Source organism: Capsicum annuum, chromosome 9, assembly GCF_002878395.1.
Source record: "Capsicum annuum cultivar UCD-10X-F1 chromosome 9, UCD10Xv1.1, whole genome shotgun sequence".
Taxonomy (NCBI): Eukaryota; Viridiplantae; Streptophyta; class Magnoliopsida; order Solanales; family Solanaceae; genus Capsicum; species Capsicum annuum.
The window spans coordinates 214823459-214836280 of record NC_061119.1 but is presented as its reverse complement, the minus strand read 5'-3'; the positions used below and the strand labels follow the sequence as shown (position 1 = coordinate 214836280).

The 12822-nt window shown below is 35.9% G+C and overlaps 1 protein-coding gene across 4 annotated transcripts in view; it reads left to right on the top strand.

The window, feature by feature from the left end:
- Positions 1-10663, top strand: part of LOC107840999 (putative late blight resistance protein homolog R1B-16) — a 41663-nt gene extending 31000 nt beyond the window's left edge. For 3 of the 4 annotated variants that reach the window (XM_047396570.1, XM_047396571.1, XM_047396572.1), the window contains 3 exons: positions 6154-8935; positions 9486-9659; positions 10218-10663. In XM_047396570.1, coding sequence (XP_047252526.1) covers positions 6199-8935; positions 9486-9655 — 2907 coding nt within the window. In that variant the 5' untranslated portion in view covers positions 6154-6198 and the 3' untranslated portion in view covers positions 9656-9659; positions 10218-10663. Of the gene's footprint in view, positions 1-5219; positions 5329-6153; positions 8936-9485; positions 9660-10217 lie in introns of all 4 variants that reach the window. The other variant, XM_047396569.1, reaches the window with a different exon arrangement.
- Positions 10664-12822: the final 2159 nt, after the last annotated feature.

The following is a 12822-nucleotide window of genomic DNA, read 5'->3' as shown; positions in this document are numbered from 1 at the left end:
TTTGATTGTACAATTTTTGCGGGTAATTTTACTTTGTTGCAGTGTATATATTATAATGTACAAATGTTTAATAACATTTGGTAATGTTTTATATCATATCATTTTAGTTTAAAATCTATAACAATCCCTTTTATCAACTTATTAGGAATAGAATTTATTGTATTTATTTGATGCATATGTATATTATACAAGTGGTAATATAAAAAATTACATTGTGATTGAAAATCAATTTCATAAATAAGTATCACGTTGAAAGTTAATTAAATCTAATCAACTAAATGAATATGATTCGAAAAATCTTAAAAATTAATATTAACATTATAAGTGAATTGATATAAACTATTTAGGATATTTTAAAATTTCAGAGGGTTAAATATAAAGTAAACATGATAATATGTAATAAATATGGTTCAAATATTTTTTTAGTTTTTTTAGAATTTGGTTTTAAATAAAATTTTAAGTTAGCAAATTTTAATTAAAACAAATAATTAAATGGTCGAGTGACTTTATAAGTAAAATATTCATACTTAAGTGACTTTTGAAGTGAAAATCAAAGTTGAGTGATTTTATGAGAGAACTACCCTAAGTTGAGTGACTTTTGAAGTAAGAAATAAAGTTGAGTGACTTTCTGAGAAAAAAATCAATAAGTTCAGTGACCATTTGAGTTATTAACTCTTAGTTCATGACAACAAATCTTGGAAAATCATAGAAAATATGACATCAATATAGGAATGGCAATGTATAACATGAACTTCTCAATTTATATTATAATTAAACAAGATAATCACACAACTCAAGAATTGAACAAGTCTTAATATTATAATTTTGAAATATAGTAAACTAGACATGAATTCATCTTGAAAATATGAAATTCTTTAAGAAAAACTAAAACTTTTGGGAACAAGAACGAAAGGGTGTTCTAGTTCAAAACCCTACATACCTTAAACTTGAAGCTTTGAATGAACTCTAGACTTTGGTTTGCTATTCTTGAAACTAATAGGTGCTTATTGTAGCCCTCAGAATGGGGAATCTGAATTTTGAAGAATTACCGAAAACTCACGGTTGAATCTTGAGATTTATGGATTTTTAGGTTGTAACCCTAGTGAGAGTTCTTGGGAAAATTTGATGAACCTAAGATTAATTTTGGGTTCTATGGATTTAATCCCGTGTTAGAGTTGATAAGGGGTTGAAAAATACCACATTCCCTTAATGAGTCAGAGAAGGAAGCTGAAATTTGGCTTGGCACAATATCCAAGACGGCGCTTGCTTGGACCCCCGGTCTAGCCTGGGCAGCGCCCTAAGCCAGGCGACGCGGGTTTATAGCCTTTTGCTACTGTTTTGCAATCCAAACACGACCTTAGGCTCGTCTAAAAATTCCAAAACTCACCCGAGATGTACTACAACCTTTCCCTATCGCAACGCAACAAAAAAAATCAAGAAATGGAGGTTGGAAAGGTCGCGAAATGATTCAACGAAGATTGAAGGCTCAAAATAAATCAAGTGTTGATAACTTAGCTAAAATTCTAGTCTTTAAGGTTCTTCTAGCTCACTTTAAAGTCTTTAATGATGCAGGAACTTTGTGGGGTCTTACAACAAGGGTAAAATCACTTGTGTGTTGCCTTTTGCTTGACACGTTGGTGCTTGGGTGGTGGACGGTCTCTTGTGTCATTGTAAGATATAGGTGATTGTAGTGTGTGTTGTTAAGGGTCCAAGAGTGGAATATGTTCTTGGGTTCTTAAGATTATATCTCCATTTGCCTATCTTCCTATCTTTACTTTTCCTTGTAATCGTTGGTTCTTATTCTAATGTAATCCGTTTGGTTTTTGTCATTATAATTGTGTATTGTTTTTATTGTTATATTGTTCACCATATTGTGTTGATAACTTAGTTTGGTTGCTAGTTTGGTGCCAATAACACCTTGATATTATCTCATTCTTGTTCACGTAGCGAATCCGAGTGTGTGGTCATCAAAGGAATCCTTGGGTTTTTTGACTTGTGGACTATTTTTGGTGTATGTTTCCGTGTCTTCTTGGTCTTTCTTGCATCATTTGGTATCAAAGCTTGTGGTTGATTTTGTTCCAATAAAATCAATCTTGGGCTTGATAGTTGAAAATTCAAAAAAAAAAAAAAAGAGAGAAAGAAGTGCTTCTTGTGTGTGTTCTTGGCCGAGAAGTTAGCTTCTTGTTGTTATATTCTTGGCCGAAATTTGTGGAGTTTAGGCCTAGGGTTTCTTTTTTTTTTTTTTATTGTTGTTTGTTGTGTTAGTTTCTTAATTCACTAATACTAAAGGTATCTAGATCTATATTTGGGCATAAACTTGTTAAAGTTGTTTTGTGAACAAAAGCCTAGGGCAAAAATTTGTGGTTTGTTATGGCGGGTTGGGTCTTGTATATGTGGATCTTGTTTTTGTTCTTGAAGGTTGTTGTGACTTCTTGTTGTTCTTCACCTTACATCTTTTGTTAAAACAAGACAAGTGAACTTTTGATCTAAAAAGGTGAAGAATAAAGTTGTAAGACTTGTTGGTGAGAGGACTTGAACCCATCACTTCAAACCACTTTTTCTATTTCAAGGGTCTTGTTTTGTGGAAATTTTATAATTCAAAGTCACACCTATTTTAAGATTGAAATTGGAAAAAGGATCTAAGACTTAAACTTTCCCTCCAAAACAATTTCATCCATTCCAAATTGAGGTTTTTAAGCTCAAAATTTTGTTCTTCTACTTTCATTTTGTTGTCTCTTTTGTCTGAATTGTTGATTCCATTACTAACTTACAAGCTAGTCCTAGATTGTAAGTTAGTCTTGAAACCGTCCTTCGTGTTAATGTTCCTTTGTGTGCTTTATTCTTTTGAGTCATTGTAAACAATTGGTTCACCTCTCAACATCTCAAGCACGGGATACAATCAAGCTTGCAAACATTTGTGAAATCAAGTATGAGATCACAAGTGTGTGAGTGCGAAGTGAGTTTTTTTTTAACTATTGTGTGTTTGTGTTGTAGGTTTTGTATTGTATTGTAGTGTGTGACGTTGCAGACTGATTTGGTGTCTTGATTAGACTGTAACTTGAAGGGTTATTTTCGGTACAACCATAATGGAACTCGAGGCTTCAAATGCTCAAAAAATGGACAATAATTCCATCAATCTCATTTTTGCTCGCCTTGAAACTATGTCTAGAGATGTGACTAGGTTGAATGTGGGTCTTGAGAAATTGAGACGGATGTGGCATCAATGTGTGGGATATTAGAATGTGTGGAAATCCAAAGGAGTCGACCTTCCACCCCTCAAAACATTTACCCAACTAATACTCCCGAGACCTTGCACCAAATGCTATATCCACCAATTGCCACAAATCAAACCAATCTTTACTCCCAAAGCCGATAACAAGATAGACCAATACATCCTTCACTCCACCAAGTCCAACAAGAAGGGCTTGTAACCCAAATACCACCACCATAACCGAACCCTCTCATCCAAACTCCACTTGACCAAAGACCTTACTATCCAAATCCAATACTACAAGCTCCACTTAACCCAAATAGACCCATCCATGTTGAGGGTTATGGTAGGGGAGGACAACATGATGGTTATGGGTCGTATTATGATGCTTATATGGGATGGGAAGAGATAAGGGAAGGTATTGTGATCCGAGGGAAGTTCATGGCCTAGAAGGTAGAGTTGGTCATTGGAACCAACAAGGGAACCAAAACCGTGATGTAGGGCTAAACTCCATCAAAGTTAGCCTTCCAATATTCAAGGGTGACAGTGATCCTGAATCTTATCTTGCTTTGGAGTCATCGTGTGACAAGATATTCCAACTTAATGATATCATCGAGGAAAAAAAGAATTGCTATAAGATAGCTAACTTTGAAGGGTATGCTAATACGTGGTGGGAGTATGTTAAACGGTTTGGAAATAAGATGAACGGGGGACAACCTCCTCCTTGGTTTTAGTTGAAGAACCTTATACAGCAAAGGTACTTACCCGAGACTTATAGGCATGAGCTCCTTGCCAAATTGTACAATTTCAGGCAAGGGAGCAAAAGTGTCATGGCTTACTACGATGAATTTCAACAATGATGTTGAAACTTGACCACCGAGGCGAGCAAGTAAGTCATGACATTGTGCACTTCAAGGTTGGGTTAAACAAGGACATCTCCACTCGCATGATGCTTCACAAATTCAACACCATGGATGGAATCTTCCATGCAGCTTTAGAGGTTGAGAGGGAACTCAAAGAAAACTCATTCATGGCTGCCCCGAGGCCACCAAGGTTTTCCAAAAATATCCTCTAAGGTATGAAGGTAAATTGAATTCTACTTCTAATCCCAATGAATTTCAATGCTTCAAGTGTCAAGGGTGGGGGCACAAGGCTAGTGAGTGCCCAAATCAGAGAAATATAATCCCAAGGGAGGATAGATTGTACTATCTTGGAGTAGAGGTGGGCAGTGAATCAGTTAAGAATGATGGCAAACCGCAAGATGGAGAGCAAGAAGAAGCTAAAGTGTAAAATGAAGAGTATGGAGAAGATGTGTGGCCGCAAGAGGGAGATTGTGAAGTATTTTCTTAAAAGAGGTTAGCCCGTGAATTTGTGGTAATATTCCTCTCAAATTGGAGAGGATGATTCAAGTATGATCACGACCATGGACATTTTTTGAGCATTTTGAAGACCACTTAAAGAGTGCACAAACCCTCTAGTGAAGGGCCCTTTTGTCATTTCTCTTTTATTTGTAATGTTGTATATTTAGAACATTGTAGGGTTTATTTCCATTGGTTTATTCTTGTTATTGAGAGAACACTTCTCTTAGAAAGAAGAGTCCTAATCTGAAACTAGGGCATAGCACAAGGGTAGAATCACTTTTGTGTTGCATTTTGCTTGATACGTTAGTGCTTGGGTGGTGGAGGCCTCTCTTGTGTCATTGTAAGGTATAGGTGATTGTAGTGTGTGGTGTTAAGGGTCCAAGAGTGGAATATTTTCTTTGCTTCTTAAAATTACATCTCCATTTGTCTATCTTCCTATCGTTACTTTTCCTTGTAATCGTTGGTTCTTATTCTAGTGTAATCCGTTTGGTTCTTGTCATTGTAATCGTGTATTGTTGTTATTGTTATATTGTTCACCATATTGTGTTGAACATCATTGTATGGAACATCATTGTAAATGTAAAAAGTAATTCAAGTAATAACAAGTAAAAAAACACCTTGATATTATCTCATTCTTGTTCAAGTAGCGAATCTGAGTGTGGTCATCAAAGGAGTCCTCGGGTTTCTTGACATGTGGACAGTTTTTGGTGTATGTTTCCGTGTCTTCTTGGTCTCTCTTGCATCAACAACAAATTGGTAAGGTCTTTTTTTAATATTTACAATGAGGTATATTTTTACATAATTTCATAAGTGAGATCTTATTTCTACCTCATGGAGGTAGAGAGACTGTTTTTGAAGGACCTTCCTCAAATGCAATAAATCAAATTAGTTATTAAAAAAGAAAAATGATAGTGAATAAAACACGATAACTAATACAGAAAGCAGAACATAACAGTCAAAAAAAGAATATGAGAATAAAGTTGCTATGACATACTCCAACTTCACAGGTCCTATTTCTCCCTGAACTCAATTTTAACGTACTTTTATCACCCTTTTATATTGACGTGACACCTTTATTACATGAAATGGGGCTCACGTCAAAGGTGCCATGTCAGCTACAAAAGTTTATAAAAGATGCCACGTTAGCTAAAAAGAATAACAAAAATATACTAAAATTTAGTTTAGAGGTAATAGGACCTACGTGAAATTGGTGTAATAGCAAATTTGGTCATAATTCAAGGAGGTTCTAGATTCTTTACTTTTTTTTGAAGTACAATAAAGGTATATATCTAAGTAATCATCTTTTAGTAACTTTTTATCTTAAAATTACAACTTATGTATTCTTCCATTTACAATGATGTTCCATACTAAAGAGTTGATCCTCACACTTCTAAAATAAATATAAATTATTGGGTTCGGGTCTATACACATATGAAGGAAGGTTCAAACCGAAGAATAATAAATTACATGATCAAAAGTATTTTAGAATTTGTGAATAGCAAAGACTAATAAATCACCTACTCTTACTAAATCTGCCTATCTTGTTATTTGTAATACCATTGACCTGTTGCTACCTTGTAGGTTTCAGGTCATAGTCACAAATTACAAAAACGAGATACAGTAGATATGGCTCATGCAAGTATTGCTTCTCTAACGAGAACAATAGAATCGCTCTTGACATCCAATTCGCCGATGCAATCTCTAACCTGTGATCACAGAAAAGAATTTCGTGCTCTTCATGAAAAGATTAGTTCCCTGGAAGTAGTTGTCAAGAACTTTGAGAAAAACAATGTTTCTGGGCAAATTGCAGATTTGGAAGTAGAGGTAAAAGAAGTTGCAAATATTGCTGAACACACAATTCAACTAAGAGTAACTGACGTTGTATCGGCAGATTATGAAAAGATACATGAGAGGCTTTCTGATAGCCTTCAACAAGCAGCAAAGGATATTAATCGTATCTGGAAAAAGTCAACAAAGATTCAAGATAAAAGGAAGGTGATGAATTTTCAGTGCTTCATGATTTTCCAGTGGTTCAATATTTTTCAATGTTTCAACAAAACATCAAAGGAATACACAACTGTTGAGGAGATAACTATTGGACGTGATGATCAAAGGGAATGGTTGTTAAATTATCTGACTACAAGCTACTCTGGTGAACCCAAAGTCATCCCGATTGTCGGGATGGGAGGCATAGGTAAAACAACCTTAGCAAAAGAAGTTTACGGTAATAAATCAGTTCTACGCCGTTTTGATATTCGTTCCTGGGCTACTGTATCTCAACAACACAACAGAAAGGAAATTTTGCTGTGCCTTCTGCAATCGGCGATCAAAATGGATGACTCAGTTAGGATGAAAGGCGAAGCAGAGCTAGCAGACATGCTGCAGAAAAGTTTGAAGAGAAAGAGGTACTTAATTGTCTTGGATGATATCTGGAGTTGTGAAGTGTGGGATCGCGTGAGACGATGCTTTCCAACTGAAGACAATGCAGGGAGTCGAATACTGTTGACTACCCGCAACAACGAAGTAGCCTGTTATGCTGATACAGAGAATCTTTCTTTGCAGATGGATTTAATGGGCCCGGATGAGAGTTGGAGTCTTTTAAAAAGTGCAGCATTTTCAAGTGAAGCATTACCATATGGGTTTGAGGCTGTTGGGAAGCAAATCGCAGATGAATGTCACGGGTTACCACTAACTATTGTCGTGGTTGCTGGACTTCTCAAATCTAAAAGGGCAATAGAAGATTGGGAAAGTGTTGCTAAAGATGTCAAGTCATTTGTCATGAATGATCCTGATGAACGATGTTCACGTGTGCTTGGGTTGAGTTACAATCACTTGACTAGCGATCTAAAAGCATGTCTTCTTCATTTCGGAATATTTCCAGAAGACAGTGAGATACCAGTGAAGAATTTGAAGAGATCATGGATTGCTGAGGGGTTCCTAAAGTTGGAAAATGATTTGGAAGGAGAGGCTGAGAAGTGTTTGCAAGAGCTTGTCGATAGATGTCTAGTTCTCGTCTGCAAGAAAAGTCTAGATGGAACAAAAATTAGATCATGTAAGGTTCATGATCTAATATATGACCTGTGCGTAAGAGAAATTCAAAGGGAGAACATTTTTATCATGAACGACATTGTGCTTGACCAATCAGTTTCAGCATGGGGACCTCTCAGTATGCAAAAAATGAAGCCCTTTAAACGGGTGACTGGTGATGAATATTTTTACTGTCGCAATGGTCTTTATAGGGCTCTTCTTACCCCTGTACGTCGTCAGTTGAGAGATCATGACAACAACGATCTTTTGAAACGAACCCATTCTATTTTCTCTTTTCATCTTGAGGATTCATTTTTACCTCCATTTCTGAAATCAGAGCTTAGTCATTTCAAATTACTCAAAGTCTTGGAGTTGAGACACTTGGGGATTGGTAATTTCCCTGTACAGATACTAAGCCTCATCTGGTTGAGGTACCTATCATTGCTCTGCCATATGTGTTTAGACATACCTCGAGAAATTTGCAGGTTATGGAATCTGCAGACATTCATTGTTCAAGGGGTTAGTCCATTTGTTAAAATAAATGTTCCTGAGGAAATTTGGGGACTAACGCAATTAAGGCATCTCAAACTGCCAGCATTTTATTTGCCAGATTGCCCAAGTGGATCTGCTAACAAAGGAAGATTATATTTTCCAAATTTGCCAAGTCGATCTGTTGACAAGGGAAGGCACTGGGATTTGTCAAACTTACAAACTATTTCTTACTTGTCTCCACTTTGTTGCAAGGAGGAGGTTATTATGGGGATTCAGAATGTCAAAGAATTAGGAATCAGTGGATTTGAGACTGAAATTATTGGTATTCGGGACTCTAGGATTGTCAATAATCTTGTCCATCTGCAGCAACTTGAAACTTTGAGTTTTATGTGGTGCTCTAAGCTTTTTCCAGAAAGTGCAAGAGCTTTTCCTGCAACGCTCAAGAAGCTGAAGCTGGAAAGAACTTCGCTAAGTTGGTCGTACTTGGACATCATTGCTGAATTACCTAACCTTGAGGTGCTCAAGCTGATGGATGACGCTTGTGATGGCAAAGAATGGCATCCAATTGTTAGGGGATTTAATAAATTGAAGTTTTTGCTAATTGAAGGTAATTCTCTCAAGTACTGGAAAGCCACAAACGACAATTTTCCTGTCCTTGAGAGCCTCATGATTAGAAGTTGCCGACACTTGAAAGAGATACCCATTGAGTTTGCAGATATACCCACACTACAGCTGATTGAGTTAAGAAAGTGTCCTCCCAAACTTGGGGAATCTGCTGCACGAATTCAGAAAGAACAAGAAGACCTCGGAAACAACCCTGTGGATGTTTGTATCCCTGCTCCATGTAAGTATATATACAGTATTTATCAAGGTCACTCTGTTTTTCATTTCCACAAGTCAAGTCGTACACAAAAGTTATTTAGCTTTGCCCCATATTCTTTCACAGAAATAAGAGAAATTAACAAGAATATCCCTTATATTTGAGCGTAGTCCAAGACGGCCCCTTAAATATATTTTTGAGTAGATTGATAAATTTGAGCACATTTGATCTAACTGTTACTCATAGGGGTGGCAGCTGGGTTGTTTGGGCTGAAGTTGGGCGGTTTAAGATGGGTTGAACAAACAAATGGGCTAATGTCCAACCCTGCCATTAAATTACAATAAAAATAAAATGAAAAATGAAGAGTAGATGTTTGCTCTCTTTGTTGTCCTTGCACACAAAATTTAAGGTATAGATTGCGTAAATTCTAGTAAAATGAGGTTTACTTGGATTCAACTCTTTTATGAAATAATTGAATATCAAAAAGTGAAATACTTTGTATTAATTTTATCAAGGTAAGTATATATTTGTCAAGGTTACACACTTTCTCATTTCCACAACTCACATCATACAGATGATGACGATGATGATGACGATGATGATGACAATGATGATGAAGATGACGATGATGATGATGATGACGATGATGATGACGATGATGATGATGATGATGATGACGATGATGATGATGATGATGAAGAAGAATATGCAGATGTGTCAGATCAAATGTGCCACATCAGCTAAAAAGGTTGGTGAAAATATGCTAAAATTTTGTTCGGGGGTAATAGAGACCCCATGAAGTGGGAGTATGTTGTAGAAAATTTGGTCATAGTTTAGGAGGGTACTAGATGCTTTACTCTAACCTATATTGAGAAGGGAAACAATGGATTAACAATTTGATATTGTTATAGACTGTTGATGCTAGTTCGTCACACGATGTTTATTCATAAATGTAAATGTATATCTTTGGTTTTATAGTCTCTATGAAGCGTGTTGTGTCTATACCCCATATAGAAATTAATTTTTTTTTGTTAAAACACATATAATATTGTCAAAAAGATTATAGAGTAAATAATATTATATAGAGTCTATAAAATTATACATCAATATTTGCTGCTCATTTTTTGAATTAGTAAATAATTGTTAGTTAAGATGTAATATAAGCAATTTAGCTCTCCAAAAAATGTATGTGTGTGCTCACATGACGTTGAGTTGAAAGATGTGAGTTTGATTGAACATGTTCTAAATTTGCATCTGAATAATGTGACTTGTCGAACTTCTACTGACCCTTTTTGTTTCTTCTCAGTCGGGGAGAGTTATTCTGATTCGGAAGAACATTAGAAAAGGAATTCAAGGCCAGAAGGATTGAAATCTTAGGATTTCATTTTGGTTCCTCTGTCGCAAATTACCACTAAATTATCAGTTTCAAGTGACGTGTGGCTTCCAAGGATTTGTGACACACATTAATTTTCTGTAATGCATAAAGCCTTGCCACGGCCTTTAGGTGATGGTCTAGGAGACTTACAGGTTATGTTGTACTAATTCCCTTCTTCCCTTCTCTTTTTATGTAACTCTACAAATTCAACTCCAGTACTAGCAGACCACGTGGATCGAGTTTGATGATTATTTTATACGATGAGACAACCTGTTAGTTTTGTGGTGTCTAGGAGTCTTTATGTTATTGTTCTGATTCCATTATTTCTAGCCACATCCCAACTTGAACTCTTAATAAATGCTCTTATGACTTGGTGATGTACTTGATTATGGTTTCAGTTATTGATTTGGTTATTACTTTGTGTTGTTAGTTTTATTTTTTGAGTTAATAGAATTTGAAACTGGTATTATATGTAGCAACACTGCTGAGTTCTTGAAACTCGCAGTTTTCTGGTAAAAACTGCACAAGGAACACGAGAGTAAAGATATGACTCATGCAAGCATGACTTCTCTGAACAGAACAACGGAATTGGTTGTGACATCCAATTTGCCAGTGAAATCTCTAATTAGTGAACACAGAGAAGAATTTCTCGCTTTTCATGAAAATGATAGCTCCCTGGAATTATTTCTCAAGAACTTTGAGAAAAGCAATGTTTCTTGGGAAATATAGGGAAAGGGCTCAAATATGCCATTGAACTATCAAAAATGGCTCATTTATGCGATCAGTTACGAGTTTGGCTCATTCATGCCATTGCCGTTACAAAATCGGCTCATTCATGCCATTACTTTTTAATGGTGGCCTTTGTGCTAAAAAAACATTTCTTGATTCTGAGTCAACCATATCTTCTGTTGTGTATGCTATATCAGTGATTTCACCTTCCAAACTTGTTGATGCCTCGAGATCATCTGTTGCTTTCCATGGTTTCTCCAGAATAGCTCTCAAAGTTTCAAGCTTTTTGTAGAACGGCTGGAAATCACATGCTGTCAATTCCATTGGTTGGTGTATGGTTCTCTTAAGACAAGTAATAGCAGCATAATCCATATCTCTTAGTTTCTCAAAATCCTAAAAGTGTCCAATAATCAGCTCAAGTTAGTTTTATGTATGAACTAATCAACTCAAGTTGTATGGCTTGTTTCACTTGCTGTCTTGGGCCGCACCGTAAACAGGCCAGCCCGGCTGTTAGACAAGTATAGTTTCACTTGTTTCTGCAAGATTTTCATCAAAAGGTTTTCGATTATGCATAAAGATGCATTTGACAAAGACCACAAAGAACAAACTGAAGTTCCCACTTGACTTCTTTTGACTTTATCAAAAGGAGATTAGTGATCATTATCACATCCTAAAAGTGTCCACTGACGCAACTTTGCTGATCTCTCAATTAAACAAATACAAATACAAAAACCAAAGGTCTCTTTTTTCTTCTAAATTTTTCAAAAAGATGGATGGTTCACGGGGAAAAGGAGAGATTTGTCATCACCCGAGCATCTTTAATCATCCATTCACCTAACTTTTTAGGATCAGCGGGATAGGGATCGATTCCATCTATATGGCGCCATAGTTCTTATCCGGTACCAATAATTGAAATCGCAATTCCCCGGATGAATAATTTTTTCCAGTGAAACGAACACTGAATGATTCAAATTGATGTGAAGACATATTCTTGAATAGCCGCGAAAACTAGAAATACTATGACTGAAAAAAAAAAAAAAACCGGAATGACCGAGATCAACAGTCCTAGGAGTTAAGGACTGATTGTCGACGAACTATGTCAATTTTTTGCTGAATGATTCTCAATATTGAGAGTCTTATCGTTAAATAGAAAGTATTCAAAGATTACATCCCTAAAGATCCGTCTTTCCTATCCCTAAAGATCAACTATTCTATCCCTCTAAATCCGCAGCTATTCTATCACAATATTTATTCTCTTTGGTTACCAAATCAAATATCTATAATTACACTTATATACAACAATACATAGTTACATTAATTATACAATATTCACTATTCGTTCATGATCTGTGAGCTGTCCATCATGCTAACGATGCTCTGGTAAATAAAATCATGAAAAGAGAAATGACTTAGATATTACACCTTTCACAGAATTTTCCCATCTGTTGTTATAATTTGGAGCTTAAGAGAAGTAAAAAGGAAGGTTTCAGCAGTAGCTTTTCATTCATTCATCATCACAACATTTTACAAAAGACTCCACTTATAAGCTACATGAGTCTTACAAGACACACCTCATATTATCTTACAAGACACTTTCTCAAAATAAGGACTACCATTTATTTTAAGAAAAAGCTAAACATATAATATTAAAAGAAACTATTAAATAAAAGACTATCTTAGAAAAATCTCATAGTCTAACAGTCCTCCTTGAGATTTTTCTTGGATACTCCCAGCATAGCCGTTAGAACTTCAAATTTCCCCTTAGGAAGAGCCTTGGTCAAAATGTCTACAATGCTGATCGGAGCTG